The 16,825-nt window shown below is 42.8% G+C and overlaps 2 protein-coding genes across 2 annotated transcripts; both read left to right on the top strand.

Moving 5' to 3' along the window:
- Window positions 1-1,142: 1,142 nt before the first annotated feature.
- LOC126514900 (cilia- and flagella-associated protein 61-like) lies at window positions 1,143-2,160 on the top strand. The gene has a single exon (XM_050164128.1). The coding sequence runs from the start codon at window positions 1,207-1,209 to the stop codon at window positions 1,801-1,803; it is 597 nt and encodes a 198-aa protein (XP_050020085.1). The 5' UTR covers window positions 1,143-1,206; the 3' UTR covers window positions 1,804-2,160.
- Window positions 2,161-6,070: 3,910 nt separating this feature from the next.
- Window positions 6,071-14,335, top strand: Clec4d (C-type lectin domain family 4 member D). Its single transcript, XM_050164037.1, has 5 exons — window positions 6,071-6,244; window positions 8,365-8,457; window positions 10,277-10,387; window positions 10,917-11,068; window positions 14,216-14,335. The coding sequence occupies exons 1-5, from the start codon at window positions 6,217-6,219 to the stop codon at window positions 14,333-14,335; spliced, it is 504 nt and encodes a 167-aa protein (XP_050019994.1). The 5' UTR covers window positions 6,071-6,216.
- Window positions 14,336-16,825: the final 2,490 nt, after the last annotated feature.

Genomic DNA, 16,825 nt, shown 5'->3' with positions numbered 1-16,825 from the left:
CTTATGTAACTTGATCCTCTAAAATAGCTGGTATATTTGTATTACATTTCTCTTCAAACATCTTATGAAGCTTATATAATTTCTTCCATATGTGTGTGTGTGTACAATAAAGTCAATAATATCTTTAGAAATTTCCAGCTCCTTTTGAAAAAAAATAAATTTGAAAATAGGAATGAATTTGTATGAACCCCAGCCACCTTACAAAAAGAGCAGTTCAAAAAGGATTCTGCGTAGGTTTTACATGTAACTCCCACAGAACGGCAATTTCTCTCTTTCTTCCATGCAAGTACATAAGTTTGTCACTTCTCTATAAGCTTCTTCTTGAGATTCAGTTATTTTCATTTAAGTATGTGTGGGTGTTTTGCTGGCATGCATGTCTTGTGCATTGTGTATGTGCAGTGCCTTCAGCGGTCAGAAGAGGGCAGCAGATCTCCTGAAACTGGAGTTAGGGTTTGGGTTAGTTACCATGTTGGCACCAGGAATGGAACCTGAGTCCTCTAAAAAGGCAGTCCACCCTCTTAACTGCTGACCTAGCTTTCCAGTCCCTGCATTTTATTTATCTTGCCATCGTGAGACCAAGTCATTACAAGCTCAATAGAGGCCAAAGTCTCAGTACTAAGGCAATACCTGGTTCCAAGAAAGACCACAAACTGAGACTACCCAGGAACAGACCATTCAAAGGAAATTCCTAACATTCCAACCACTGTAGATAGGATCACCTGCCACCCCTAGACAAATGCCAGCCAATCAGGGGTTCTGAACCTTAGAAATATCTCGCTCCCCACTTTTGCTACTATGAAAACACAACCCTAAGTGAACTCTCCTATCACTCCAATACACTGGACACACGGAGAGTTTGCGTTTGCAAACTTGGGTAAGAATAAAGGTTCTTTGCTTTTCCACACAGGACTTACTCTCCTAGTTGGTTTTAGGGGGACTCCGTGATCTAGGCATAACAGCCATTTTCTTTGAGTCATTCTAAGGCAAAATAAATAAACAATAAACTAATAAGATTAAGATGAGCATTTTTCTAGTTAAATCAATTCTTCGAGAACTGTGTAGAGTGGTGCAGTCTTCAAGAGTTTATAGAGGTGTACGCGTCCTCTGTGGAGCGGCTCGGCTGCAGCTGCGGGTGAGGTGGATATCGTGGGCTGTGCCGCAGGAACGTAGGGCCCGGGAGGCCTGGGACGCAGCCAGGAGAAAAAAATGTCAGTCCTCACTTCTCCCAGAGGGAAGGTAGAAGTGGTTCATTGTCCAAGAACAGAATCCCAGGATATCTTTTGTATCAAAAGCCTCATTAGAAAATTTACTCAGAAGCTCTTTGGGAGGATAAATATCATCTATCTTCTAGAAAAGGCAAACCTTGCTGTTACCCTCTGTAATGACAAGGAGGAGATCATGGCCCATGGCATCTTCTTAGACTACCCCAACTGGAATGTTGCCAAGCAGGACAACTGGGTGTCCGTGTTCGAGGAGCTTGACAATGAAATCCCGTGCACACCTCTGAATACACTGTTTATGCACTTCTTCGTGGCTGTGGACGAGTATGCCACTGGCTGCCTCAAAGAGATCATTCGGACTGTGTTCAAGGCAGTGCCAGAACTATACTTCATATTCCTTATAGTGCCAACATATGTGAGCCTAGGTTCAACTCTGATAACTGTGTTTGACCTAGTGGGGAACGTTCCATGTCTGACCTATGATGAAGATTTTGCAGTACACATATGTCACAGGCATGACCACTACCCTCAGCTGCATATTCGCAAAGCCAGGTACCGTTGGCAAAGTGCCTGTGTGATGTAAACTTCATGGACGGTCATCTTTATAAGGAACTCCCCCCCTTTAGATATTCAAGGCAGGGTTTCTCTGTGTAGCCTTTGCTGTCCTGCAACTCTTTCTGTAGACCAGTCTAGCTTTGAACTCACAAAGATCTGCCTGCCTCTGCCTCCCAACGTTCTGGGATTAAAGGCATGTGGCCATCACCACCCAGCTATAAGAGACTTTTTAATCAGTCAGTTAGATTAAATTTTTGTGATACTCATAACATTCATTTGGCGATTCCTAGCATCTCCCTAGATGGCGTGATTACCAAGACTATCCGGTTCTGTGTAGCTGGGGACTTACGCATTTACTACCAGGGGCTTCTAAAATAGCCCTTAATCCCGCAGCAAGTAAGAAAACTCTCAAATAAAACAAACTTGAAAATGAAAAAAAAAAAGAGTTTATAGAATGCATGCAAATTCAAATGTCATCACATATTTTTGGTGGAAGGACAATGGGTCAGTATCCTTTATTCAAGGCGTAGCTTACTGGAGGCCATTTTAGAACCACTGCAGTGGGGGTGCAGAGCACCTGCTGATTTCAAGATAGGAACGTGGCTCTTTCTCAAATGAAGAAGTGGCATTGATGGCCTATAGTGAAGGAAAGGACACTTTCCAATGGAGAAAAAGCAAGCAACAGCTGTGGTGGTGAGCACTTACCTAAGGTAGAAGGCATGATGGTAGGGGGCTCGGGATCCCACCTCTCTGCTGATACCAGAAAGGTAGCACAAGAGGAAGTCCAAGAAGCTTCCTTAGCACTATCTTGTTTGTGTGGAGTAGCCTTACCTCTTCCCGGCCACTCTGGGAAACCATGAGGCCAGCGCTGTTCTACAGATGAGGACATTTTGTTGGAGGGGAAGGAGCTCCAGGTCAGTTGTTTGTCTCTGATTCCTGGGGCTGTGTTTGGTGCATTTAAAACGGCATGTTGTCACAGGAGCACTAAAACAGGTTTCTGCTCACAATGTAATGGTTTAGAAAAAACAGCAGCACTGTTCCCCAAGGGGATGCAGCTGGCAGCAAGAGCCAAGGGAGGCTTCTGTGGGTCCCAGGTAGTGGGAGGCAGTGGGTGAGAGACGCGGGTAGGCAAGGCAGCTTGAGGGTGAGAGAGGATAGACACCATGCAGAGTAAGTGGGTATAGTTTATTTAGTGGGTAACGGAAGGGAAGGGGAAAAGGGAGAGGGAAGGGGGGGGGGATGGAAAGAGAGAGAAGATGTGGGGAGAGGAGGAGAGGCCGCAGCCACTTCTTCCAAAGAGAAACAGGGCAGAGAGAGACTGCAGGCTGGAAGTGGAAGAAAGATCCACTAGGTGGAAGGGGGAGTGGGCGGGGCTTGTCTCTTAAAGGGACAGGACAGACCATTGCACCATTGAGCTTCAATTTTCACAAAACTGTTATTTTAATTCATAAAAGCATTTGTTTTCTTATTTTTGTGTTTATGTGTGCACAGTGCCCTCCCCTATGCACCCCCCCATATTCTCTTAAGACAACATCTCTTATTGAATCCAGAACTTGGGATCTTCTCAACTCTGCTGGCAGATAGCAAGCCCTAGTGGGATCCTCCTGTCTCCACCACTGCCCTCCTCCACCACAGAGGTTCAGGTGTCCACTGCCATGGCATTACAAGTCGTGCTGAGCATCTGAACTCAAGTCCTGTGAACCATCTCTCAGTTTTCCACAACTCTTTTTAAATGTAACACTGTATTTCCTGGTGGGGGGAACCAGCGGCCTGTTCTTGGTTCCTGAGGTGTTGCCTGGGACACCAGTGAGGCTTGTGTGTAAGCACTTTCTGTCAGAAAGGGTGGTCTTCTTACCTTACATTTCTACTGTGAAACTGTATATGTAGTGTGTAGTTATTGGAGTGTTGTTTTTAGCTTACTAAAAATGTAGATAGCCTAAGATCTGGGCATGATGGAACACACCTATAATCCTAGCATTCAGGAGGTGGAGATGAAAGACCCCCGGTGTAGAGAGACTCTCACTCAAGTCTCAGGATAACACAACACCCCTCTTCCTCCCCCCCCCCCCCCAGTAACTCATGAAAGACTGTCCTTGCTGCAATCACACGAGGTTAATTTGACAGGACAGGAACCAGTGCACTGGGGCCGAGACTCATAACCCACACAGGGGAGGAGTTCGATCTCGAATAACTGGGAGAAGGGTTTTTTAAGGGAAGAAACCACAACCCAATAATCCAAAGGGAGTGGGGGGGGCGTCATTGAAAATTCCAAAAATACCAATGATAAAGTAACTCCCTGTTTCTCAAGATTATAATCAGCTAGTTCCTGAAACAGAGTATTCCAAAAATACCAGTGATAATCACAAGAGGGTAACTCAGGATTATTCTCAAGATTATAATTTAACTTTATCTTCAGCTAGTTCCTGAAACAGAGTCACTGAACCTAGATTTTTGGCTCTATTTTTCCTGCTAGAGGGGTCTGGATTTATCCAGGTCTTTCAGAGACAGGAGTATTGAATTTAAACCAGCTTGGGCTTCATTCTGGATATAGGGAGACCCTGTGCCAAAAACCAAACTCCCAATCCTGATCAATCAAACCAAATTGAAATTACAGCTTCCCAGATATCAACATAAACCGCCGACCCAAATTCAATTATGGCAAAGGTGGACAACACATTTAAAGGTGTTATGAGTGTTGCTATCATGTGACAAATTTTAATTCATGAATTAAATAATCTTGAATTAGCTCTTCCAAGAACATACGGAATTACTTTTCTCTTTACTTAACAGATTTGCACCAAGTATATCCCACACCTGCCAGCTTGCCATTCCTGCAAATGGCAGAGAAGCCACACCATACGGTTTCCCCTATGCTCCTCTCTCTGAGATCCCTACTTCCACCCTTAAACATCAACAAAAGTCCTTATGGTTTCAGCAAATAAATTTTGGAGGAACGAAAATACCCATTCTCTTATAATCCTCTAGGTGGAGCCAGAGATTCCAATGGCACCTTTCTGGTGCAACTTTTGACCTTTGCCTTAACCTGGACGATCTTGAGATCTAGTCAACAGTGTTACTGGCCTCTTTCTCAGCTCTAAAGTGCCACACCAACCCCAGGAGATTCTGTGTGACAAGTTCCACAGACTGAGGCATTACACTCCAAAGGGAGGAGGTCTCCTGGAACCGGTTGTGGAACTGTCTAGCCAGAGAAAATATATTGAGCCGAAGTTCTCACGGCAGTTTGCTTTATCTTCTTCTATTCCTTTTCTATATTTATGAGATGTTATTGATAGCCTGGACCGAGATTCTAAGTTGGAAAACTGGATAAGAAGCCACCCCTTGAAATGGGGTTATTGGTCTCTTCTCTGAGAGATTTAACGCTTTGCTTCATAATCATTTATATAACTACAAAATAATACTTTGATAGAATTTCTTCCCAACTATATATGAACTTGTTTGGCTGTGTGTGTGTAGATGAGGTTGGCTCTGACATTGTGGTATAGAAAGCATTGTTTAAGTATAGTTTTAAATTGAACTTTGAGGATTTTTAATAAGACAGAAGCTAGATGTTAGATAAGGATTGTTCATGGAAATTTATTAACTTGATCAGGACCTAGGGGTCATAACCAAGTGCCCTTGAAGACTTTTTGAACTCGCTCTTGAAAGTTTGCCATTAACTATAAATGATTTGTGTATTTGTTCTGTTTAGTGATTATGATGTTATCTGTTCCATTCGTAATTGATTCTTTGGACTCGCTGTCTAGGAAATGTAATACCTGACTGATTTTGTGCTTTCTTGTGCCAGATGATTATGATCATCATTCTTTGTGATTGCTTCACTGGACACGTCTTTTAGAATTGTAATACCTGTTCTTCTTGTATAAAAACCCCTGCTTGAGAGCTGCAAAATACACTCAGATTCACACTGCCTCTGTGTTTGTTTCTGTTTGTCACCGCCCAATCCTTACCCACCTGGTCTTCCAGGAACCACGTCCCAGGAAACCCCACACCTGGCTGGGGTTGTCAGTGGCACTAAAGCAAAGGCTTTTATGTCCTCACATGCTCCATGTGCACAAAGTATGCCTTAAAAGCATTTCTCATTGAAGGCACAGAACTTCCTAAACCATGTTTTACCTCCAACATCTACTACCTTTGAAAATGTCATACATGACTAACAAAACAGATTGGGAAATCTTACATGACACGCTTCTGGCAGTTTCTGCTGACTGTTTTGGAGGTGCTTTCTCAATTTCCTTTTTCTCTGTGCGCCATCTGCTGAAGTACCTTAGGGGAAACCCTGTTTTTGAAGATTTTTTTCTTCTCGTTTGGCTCTCTTACACCGGACACTTACTGATCTTATGGGACTAGGTCAGATGTCAAGTTGTAAACGTTTCTGAAGGCGAAGCCATAGAAGAGGAGCCTGACTCTCCTGACACACACAATGTGGCTAGAGGAACCTCAAAGGCAACGTGAGTCTCTTTCTTTCCTTTACCTCCTTCTCTCTTCCTCCTCCTTCAAGACAAAGTCTTGCTATGTTCTACAGGCTAGCCTTCTGTGCCGCCTGGGTTGGCCTCCAGCTGGATCTTCTTGTTTCCAGCTTCTGAAGGCTGGGGCTATAGGTGATGTTCTATTGAGCCCAGCCCCTTTCACATTAACTAGATAGATGTATTTATGACTATGACTTTAAAATGTGAACTAAAAAAAAAAAAAAAGATGACGGGGATGAGAGCAAAATGAGGATGGCCTTGCCAAAGAGAAAGGACTTAGCTAAATCCTAATAAGTTGTGTAACAGATATAAAATCAGATCAAACCAAGGGAAGAGATAAAGTGTATTAACAATGGGATAAAAAGGAAAGGAGAATTAATTAAATACTTTGGAAGATTACTTTCAAGGGAACGGAGAGCTATAGAAAACACTTAGACATAGGCTCATGATATGCCAGAGGCTTTATCTAGTTTCCTGTCTAAGTTAAGGGATATTCCCGGATTTGCACAGTGAGACTGTTAAATAATACTTTATTCTGTTAATTATAATATACTATATAATAAGCAAGATATAGCATCTTCTGAATATGGCATGGCCATCTCAGCCATGAGCTCACAGTAGCTATGGTGCCTGCATAGGACCAGTCAGTATTCCAGCAGACAGCAATCAGTGGACTCAGTGGATTACACAAACAGAAAGAACACCAGCAACAAAAAAGCAGAGACCATGAATGGGGAAGCGAGAACATGCTGGGGGTGCCAGGGGATGGGAGTGTGAGGGCGAGAGGGGACTCAGGATGGGTATGATCACGATACATTGCTGAGATGTGCGAAAGTATCAAAGAATAAATAAAAGATGTTCTAGTCACCGAAAGAAATGTACAACAAATTGTAAAAATGTTTAAACTTTAAATCTTGCTTAAAATCTCATCAGTTTGTTACAGCTGACTTCAACAGGACCACACTGTACTGCAGTCCTGATAAACACTTTTTTTTTTTTTTTTTTTTTGCTTGCTTATGTTTGGTTTTGGCTTTGTACTGGGGACTGGGAGCAGTGTCCCCTGCATGCTGGGGAAATAAGTACTCTACCCCTGAGGTACACCCAGCCCTTTCTTCACTTTTAATTTCTACGCAGAATCTTGCTGGGTTTTGTGGGCTTGCCTTGAACTCCCTCCGTACCCCAGGCAGGCCTTGAATTTAATTTAGTCCTTCCCTCACCTCCTGAATAGTTGGGACTACATGCCTGTTATACCAGACCTGGCAGAAAAAAAAAAAAAAAAAACACTGCTAGGAATACCATTCTGTACAAATAAATGCAGCCCTTTGTGTGGCATAGAGTTCTAGACTGAAGTTGGCGCAGCAAATGCAATGCATTTAAGGCTGGGTAAATGCTGGGCCATGGAGGTGGCTCGGTAGATGAAGGCACTTGCTGTCAAGTCTGAGGATCTACATGGTGGAGGGAGAGAACCGGCTCCGCTAAGTTGTCTTCTGATTTCCATGCATGCACCATGGCATGTGCATACACACAAGTAAATAAATAAATAAATAAATAAATAAATAAATAAAGGAAATCGATGGTGCTTCTCGGGGGCTTTTCTCGGGGGCTAGCCTCAGCAGCATAGCCATCTCCTCTCTTGAGTGCATGCTCTCAATGTGCTTTTGGGATCAATGTGAAAAACATTGCCACATATTTTAGTTCTCCAATGGAACAAACCTTCATTCGTTTAATGATTATTTATAATCTGAGCAGATTAAATATACTGCTCATAATTTTGCTCAAATTTTGAATTGAATTTAGAATTCTTTATATGTGTGTATATATGTGTGTGTGCATGTTTTATGTTATTTATGTTATATAAAAGCTTTCATTTTTATGGCTTTTGTTTTTGTGTTCTGCTCAAAAAACCTTTCTTTTTAAAAACAAGTTTGTATTTTTCTTTGTTATTTACTAGCAGACCCTAAGATTGGTTTATTCACAGGACGTGTTTAAGTCTCTCGTGCGCCTAAATTACCTTCTGCACTCTCGCACTGAGCCTGCTGCTTGATAATCTTGGCTTCCCTCGCGGCAGAGAGGAAACTAATCTGTTTTTCTTTTCGTTCTAGCCAAAGGTGCTCGACACCCCCAGCTGATCCCTTGGGTCCTCGCTGTTGTTTTCATCTCATTTCTCAGTGCTTGCTTTATCGCAAATTGTTTGGGTAAGTTACTAGGCAAACGAAGCTCATCCTGAATTATTTGCCCCAAGAACTTCCAATGTGCGCACCGGTAGCCTCCCTTTTCCTCAGTGTATCCACACACAGTGCTTTCGCTCTCTTGGGCGATGGTCAGAGCTGCACACTTGATTTTCTAATGTAGACGAGACTGCTCTGTTTGCTTCCAAAAACAGCACTTTGCTGAGGCACAATTGATATGTAAAAGCTCGATGCTTTAAATGTATCTACCTCAAGACTGGGGACAAATATGTATCCTTGAAGCCATCAGCACCACAGAAGTCTTGATCTATCTGATATCAAGGCTGCTATGACTGAATTAGTATGGTGTCGGTCTAAGACAAACAGGCTGCAGGAAAGCATTAACTCTGCATATGTATTTCCTTATCTAAAATAAAGGCGGATGTTTCAGAGTTATGGGGAAAGGAGAGCTTTGTTAAACTAATGTTTTAGACATCATTGATTATATTTATCAAGTGAAACTGGGTTCTTGCGTCATATCATATACAAGCCACAGCCCACTATAGTGAAAACAGAACTCTATAGGACAGAATTTTTGTACTGCATTTATGTGTGGAATGTAATCTGTCAAAACAACTGGGAACATGCCAGCAATATAATAGAAATGGACAGAGTCTTAAGATGGCATTCTAGAGAAGAGAAAATGAAAAGATTACAAATACACACCCTGGCAGCCGCCTTGGTTGTTAGGGAAGTACGACTGCCAGTCACGATGAGTCAACACTGCAAAACTCCAGGGATGCAATGACTAAACGCATACACCATCTGATGATGAAGACGTAGAACACCGGACCCGGGGTGCTTACCCTCAGGAGACAGCCCAACGCAGGGAGCCTGTTCAGAAAGCTTTCTCACATACCCCCACTTACCATGCCGGTGACTGCCACCAGCAACAGAAACAGGAGGACTTACTCTCCTTGGGATGCAAGGTCAACATTGCTCAGAGCAGCACAGTTCGGGTCAGCCCCATGCTGGATGCAGTGGATGCGCTAGAAGCCAGAGAGACCGAGGCATTTCACTGTGTGAAGACGGTAGATGACTTTCCAGCTATGAAAATGGATGAACTACAACTACGGGGGGCGGGGGGGGCAGCAATACTGTCTCAGAAACAATACTGAGCGGAAGTCAGCACCAAAGGATGCAGGCCACCTGAGTCCACTCATAGAGAATCCCAAAGAAAGTCATTCTGATCTATGGCGCCAGGCTGAAACTGTGAGGCAAAACCCAGGGTGAAGACTTTAAAAGTCACGAGATGGTTAACTGCAAAGAAAGAGTAGGCTGTGTTTGAGGGATGATGGCTATGTGGGGTGTTGGCAATGTTCTATTTCTTGAATCTGGCAGCCTTTGTCCAACGTGTTGACGTTATGCTAATTTACAAACCTGTACATTTCTTTTTAATTTTTAATATTAGTATTTGATTATATTTCAAATATTTGACATAGAGTAAAAATATCACTAAAGTCGTGAAGGTGATAAAGCTTTGTGGAGCTGGCCCACTGCTTGCCAGAACCCTCACTCTTGTGCACATTCCAATAGAATAAACCAAAAAGGGCAGGTACCTAGAATTCCAAAACTTCCAGTGTCAATCACAAAGTGGATAAAATGATTATAAAATATTGGCTTTCTGCAGTTGCTTTCAGTAAATTTACCTGGGGTCACAGAATGGGGTATAGGAAAGAAAAAAATGTGGGGACCTTAACTGTGAGGGAAGGAGAAGGGTGGGGAGATCAGCCCACTTTTCTAAATCGGTGGCCACACAGGGAATAACTGTTCGTCCTCCCGACAGTGACTCATCGTTACCTTTCACGCTGGAAGAGAAGAGGAGGAACGGTGATTTTCTCTGATTACCAAACAACGCTAACGTGTGCACGAGGGGAGCTGGAGTCCGGAGCTACAGGTAGCAGAGGAAACTTCTAATTTGCTTCTATTCAGCTGTTAAAGTGCGTCCCTAGTAAATCAGAAAGGACACATGAGAACTGGCTACAAGAATAAGTATTGGTCAATTGCTAAGATGCCTATTTCTTTATTGATATTCTGGAATTTATGAATTCACAGAGAATTAAGAAATGCTTGAGTTCTGCATATTCTTTGCTCTTCTTTCCAATAAAATATCCTGAAGAAGGCTTCGTTATAGGAACATTTGTTTACTTTTAAACTAAACACTCTCTCTCCTTCCTCCCTCCCTTCCCCTTATCAATTCCTTTCTTCCTTTCTTTACAAAGTATCAAACTCAGGACTTCTCACATTCTAGGAAAGTGAGCCACACTGCTAGCTCTGGAAATAGGTTAAATATGAAAGCAAATACAAGTAAGGACAGTGAACAACATTAATGTCTTCTGAGGCAATAATCGTAGTAGGATAAGCATTCCTCTGCCACAGATGAAATGTTCCTTTGTAACTAATGCGTATTCCAATTCTCACGCGAGGAGATACCTGGAACTGTTGCCCTGCTAGCTGGATAGCCTTCCAGTCCCACTGCTACCTTCCTCTTAACGACAACCAGACGTGGCCCGAGAGTGAGAGGAACTGCTCAGTGATGGGCGGTCACCTGGCAACCATCAGCACCGAAGCCGAGCAGGTCTGTATTGGCTCAGCTCACACTGACGCTCCGGGTTCATTATACCGCAGTGGCGAACGGAACCAAGAGTAACTTCAAAGAGGAAAAGGTGTATTTTGTCTTGCAGCTTACCGTCCATCATGGGGGGATTTCTGGGCAGGAATTTATGCAGAAACTTGAAGCAGAAACCAAGGAGGAACACTGCTTTCTGGCCCACTCAAGGCTCATACTTAGCTCGTTTTTTTTTTTTTTTTTTTTTTTTTTTTTTTTTTTTTTTCAGCTCAGGACCACCTACCCAGGAAATGGTCTGCCCACAGTAGGCTGGGGCCCTCCTATGCCAATTAACAATGCACACAGCCCCCACAGCCGTGCCCACAAGCCAGCCTGATTTGGATATCCCTCACCTGAGATTCCCTTTTCAAGTAATTCTAGGCTGTGTCGAGTAGACATCAAAAGCTAGCTAGGACCACCAGTCATTCTGTTGCCTTAAATTACTTTGTAGAGAAGAAATTTTTTTGGCTCCCTATGTATCTTTCCTTCATCATCTTCACCAGCCTGGAAATTTCTTTCTTCCTTTCCCACTCCTTCCCTTTCCTTTTCCCACTCCCTTCTTTTTTCACCTCTTTGATTTTCAACTGTGCTTTTCATAATAACAAAGTTCAACATATATTATAGAATAATTTACTCTTTCTCTGATAATAAAACACATGCGCCCAAAGAATTATATAGTACAATGCATATCTTTCATCTTTTAAAATTGAAAATAGGTTCCTCTCTCATGCAAAACATCCTGACCGCAGTTTTCCATCTTTCCACTGCTCCTAGCCCCCCCCCCAATAAATAATCTTTTCTCACCCTAGATCCATTCCCTCTTCAGAAAAAGAGCAAGTCTCCAAGAGATGACTGCCAAACAGGGCACAACAAATAGATACAATAAGACAAAGCAAAAGCCCTCATATCATCGAAGCTGGGCAGGTAACCCAATGGGAAGGAAAGAGTCTCAAGATCAAAAATCCACCCACTATCACTGATAGAAGTCTCACAAAAACATCAAACTAATAGCCATGGCATGTATACAGACCTGGTGCAGGCCCTGTAGAAATATATGGACTTATATGTTAGAAAGTTAGTCAGTTTCCTCTATGTGGCCAACTCTGGTCTTTCCAGACTTGAATGGTGTGTCATTTCTCCCAGAAACCCACCCTTTCCTACTCTGCTCTCTCCCGTTCATGATGTAGGCTTTGCTAAGGCTCTCTGAGCACATAGAGATGTCAGATTGACTCCAGTGACTGCAGTTCTTCCAATGACTCCCTCTTGATGGAAGGCTCAGGGCGCACTTTCGTTGCTTTTATATTTCCAATGTCCTGCGCAAAGCCAGGCATACAGTAGGACTCATGAGAACATACTAGGACATACAGTAGGACCCATGAGCATATAACTACATGAGTGGCTGATCAGGACTCAAGTGGCTTCTTATATATGGAAAATAGTTCTAATGTGTGGTACTAATTCTAAGTAAATGCATTTGAAGGTAAATTCAGTTTGTTTATTTATTTATTTAGATTTATTTATTTTGTATTACAGTATTATGTCTGCATGTATGCCTGCAGGTCAGAAGAGGGCACCAGACCTCATTACAGATGGTTCTGAGACACCATGTGGTTGCTGGGAATTGAACTCAGGACCTCTGGAAGAACAATCAGTGCTCTTAACCTCTGAACCATCTCTCCAGCCCCTAAATTCAGTTTATAAAGAGATGAAATTGCTCTCTTCGTGTGGTACATTTTGTATATGTGTTCTAACCCAGCTTTTACTTTTCCTTGGTCAACAGGATTTCCCTAGTGATTCTGTCTCCTTGACTTTGCCATGTATAGGTTTTCTAACTCTTCAAATGAAATAGAATAGAACGAAATAGCTAAACTACTTAAAAGTTTTTCCCTTTTATTGAAAATAGATTATTTACTCATACAATATATTCTTACAATTTCCACTCCCTCTAATCCTGCCAGTTCCTTCCCACCTCCCCTCCCCTCCTGATACACTCCTTTTCTGTCTCTTTTTAGAAAAGAACAGGATTCTAAGAAATAACAGCCCAACAAGATAAAACAAAATGTAATAAGATGTAGCAAAAACTATCATATCGGAGTCTGACACAGCAACCTAACAGTAGAAAAAGAATCCCAAGAGCAGGAAAAAGAAAGACCTACTTCTTCCTTTAGTCTGGAGTCCCATGAAAATACTAAGCTAGTAGCTATTATATGTATGTGGAGGACCTGGTGTAGACCCATATAGCCCCATATTTGCTACTTCAGCTCCTATAAGCTCATATGCACCTTGCCTAGTTGATTCAGAGAACCTTGTTCTCCTGGTGTCTTCCTCTGGCTCTTATAACCTTTCCACCTCTCTTCTGTGGGATTCCATGGGCTCTGACAGAAGGGGTTTGATGAAGACCTCCAATTTAGATTCTCTCTCTCTCTCTCCATAATGTCTGGCTGTGGGTTTCTGCATCTGTTCCCATCTGCTGCTAGAGGAAACCTATCTGATGATGACTGGATAAGACACTGATACTGTGATATAGCACAGTATCATTAGGAACCATTTTATTGATTTTTTTAAAAGACCAGTAGTGTTTGATTTTACCCTAGTACTCTTGGCTATCTAATTCTTAGTTACCCAAGCAGTGTTGAGTCCGGTTATATTAGCTCATAATTCTTGTCTATGTTAGCAATGTAGCTTGGTACCTTTTTCGGCAAGGCATTCACATCTTGCTTCCTCTGCAGCGGGGTCACAACTGCAGACTAAAACTTCCCTCTTCCCATAATTCTCATTGTCCCGCCTCTACTTCCTGCCTGGTCACCCCACCTCTACTTCCTGCCTAGTCACCCCACCTATACTTTCTTCCTGGCTACTGGCTAATCAGCATTTATTAAACAAGTACAAGAAACAAATCTTTACAGGGTAAAACCATTGTCCCTCAGCACAGTGGACTTGTCAAAAGATGCAGGTTTTGGCGAGATCCCTCTGCTACTTTAAGCAGATTTGAGAATAAACTTATCTGATATTGTGATGTTTATGCCTAACCCATGATCTTACTGACCTTTTTGCTCCTTATCAGCCTAGTGACGTCACCCAAGAGCGCTTACCAAAACATGTACATTTTGTATGCAGAACTTTGTGATTCAGCATTTGGACAGACGATTTCCCTATTTCCTGGGACTTACTGATGAGAACACAGAAGGCCTATGGCAGTGGGTGGACCAGACACCATTTAATCCACACATGGCGTGAGTATTTTGCTTGGGGCTAAACAGTATTTAAGGGCAAAGGTGCAAAGAGTAGTCAAGGAGAACTCATTTTAAAACAGGGTTGTGGTGATATTTTGTTTATGCTATAACAAAGCTTGCCTGAAGATCAGAGTGCAGAGCTAAGCCACTAGTTAGCCATAGAGGCCAGACAGTGGTGGCACACACCTTCCATCCCAGCACGTGGGAGACAGAGGTAGATGGATCTCTGTGCGTTCAAGGCCTCCATGAGCTACACAAAATTGAATCTGTCTAAAAGAGAAACAGAGCTCATACAAAGGTGATTCTAGCACTTTGGATCCCATTCCTTTAATCCCAGCATTAGGGAGGTGGAGACAGAAATGATATGGTTAGACGGAGAGAGGAGGAGACAGGAGCTCACAGCAGTCTGACGATGCAGTCTAAGCATGTAGTCTGAGGATTCGTAGGGACAGAATCGTCCTTTTTGTCTGAGCATTGGTAGAGGTAAGAACCCTAGTGACCGCTCTGCCTCTCTGATCCTTCAGCTTTCACCCTTTGATAGCTGACTCTGAGTGTTTATTATTAAGACCAATTAGAATCCGTGCCACATAGGGAACACCTATGTAAGTGCTTACTCAGTAGAGGATCAGCAGTTGAGCAGTCCCAGCATGCTCTGTTCCCACCGCACAGCAGCCCTGACTTTAGCAAAATCCGCAGAACCGTGTTTGCACACTGATTGCCCAGTGTTGAAAGAACAGACAGCATGGGAGCAATGTGAAAAGGGTTGAAGATTATAGTTTTGATCAGCAATACTATAGGAGCTAAAATTACTTTTGAAAGAGTTTTAACCTGCTTGTTTTCCTCCTTGAAACCAGTATTGTATATTATAAATATAATAGAAAACCACAAGTATAACTTAAGCTTCCCTAGCAGTAATGCTAAGAAAGTAAGAAGATGTTAGACATGGTGACACACACAAATAATCCTCATCATGACATGGAATAGCAGGGCTGATAGTTTGAGGCAACCCTGGGCTACATGGGGAATCCTAGGGAGGCTGTAGCTACACAGTGAGACCATGTTTCAAACGGAAAAAACAACCAGACAAATCAACACAGAGAGAGAGAGAGAGAGAGAGAGAGAGAGAGAGAGAGAGAGAGAGAGAGAGAGAGGGGGGGGGNGAGAGAGAGAGAGAGAGAGAGAGAGAGAGAGAGAGAGAGAGAGAGAGAGAGAGAGAGTTGTGGGGAGTTCTAGGGAGGCCATAGCTACATAGCGAGGTCATGTTTCAAACAAGGAAACAACAAATCAACACGTACACACCAAAAAATAAAAAAAGGAAAAACTGGTAAAATTTATGGTAATAAGATAGATAGATAGATAGATAGATCGATAGATAGATAGATAGATAGATAGATTGGTTGATTTTCAAGTCAGGGTTTCTCTGTGTACAACCCTGACTGTCCTGGAACTCACTTTGTAGACAAGACTGACTTTGAACTCAGAGATCTGCCTGCTTCTGGTTCTCTAGTACTGGGATTAAGGGCATGTGCCACCACCTCCCAGTTTATTAATAATGTATTTGACATAGTACAGCCATGTGCACTTAACACTTAAAAGACATCTCAGTGTGGAGAAGCCACATTTCTTTCTTTCTCTTTTAAAATTAGTTTGTTTTTTAATTTGAGACTCTCTTAAAATTGACTCTCCTCCTCCCAGCAGGTATCAGTTCCCAAGACTAGCAAGGGGACTCCCATCTCCATTCTCCGTGCTGGGGTCTGAGACACCTTGAGCCTGTGCAAGGTTTGCACTCACTGCCATAATCACTGTGAGCTCATATGTGCAGTGGTCATGCTGTGTCTGGAGGACTCTATTTCCTGGCAGTCACCCAGCTCCCCCAGCTCTATCGCTTTATCCACCAAGATCCCTGAACGTTGGGAGGAGCAGATGTGGTAACATGTCCCAGTTAGAGCTAAGCGTTTAGAACCTTGGCCAGCTGTGGGTCTCTGTTAATCTTCATCTACTATAAACAGAAGCGTCTCTGATGAAGACAGAGAGATGCACGGATCTATGGGTATAATAAGCCATTAGGAGTTAGTCTAGTACTGTCTACTATAACAGACTAATGGTGCAGGTTCTCCCTAAGACCTGTACCACAAATTCTTGGGCTGACAGTGGTGCCAGATATGGACTCCACCCTGTGGTGCTGGACTTAAATCCAATAAGAACGTTGGTTACCCCTTTAATGTTCGCGTCACTATAGCAACAGTGGTTGTGTATTGAAAGTCATTTCAGCTTGCCCAGCGCAGGGTCAAGATTGATGAGTCCCTTTTCCTGCTGGTAGCATTCCCAGCACAGTCAGCTCTATGAAAGCTAGTCCACAGTAATGAGGCTTCCAGTAGCATCAGCATCCTTTCTCTGACTCAAGTCTGTGTTATCTTTAGCAGTGGGGTCACACTGTCAATTTCTGGAGGGTGATGACTAACACTGGTAATAAACAGTAATATTTAGGGGTCTA

The sequence above is a fragment of the Alexandromys fortis genome, unplaced genomic scaffold, assembly GCF_014885135.2.
Source record: "Alexandromys fortis isolate MF-2015 unplaced genomic scaffold, M_Fortis_MF-2015_v1.1 scaffold_150, whole genome shotgun sequence".
Classification (NCBI taxonomy): Eukaryota; Metazoa; Chordata; class Mammalia; order Rodentia; family Cricetidae; genus Alexandromys; species Alexandromys fortis.
This window is presented reverse-complemented; position numbering and strand designations above follow the sequence as displayed.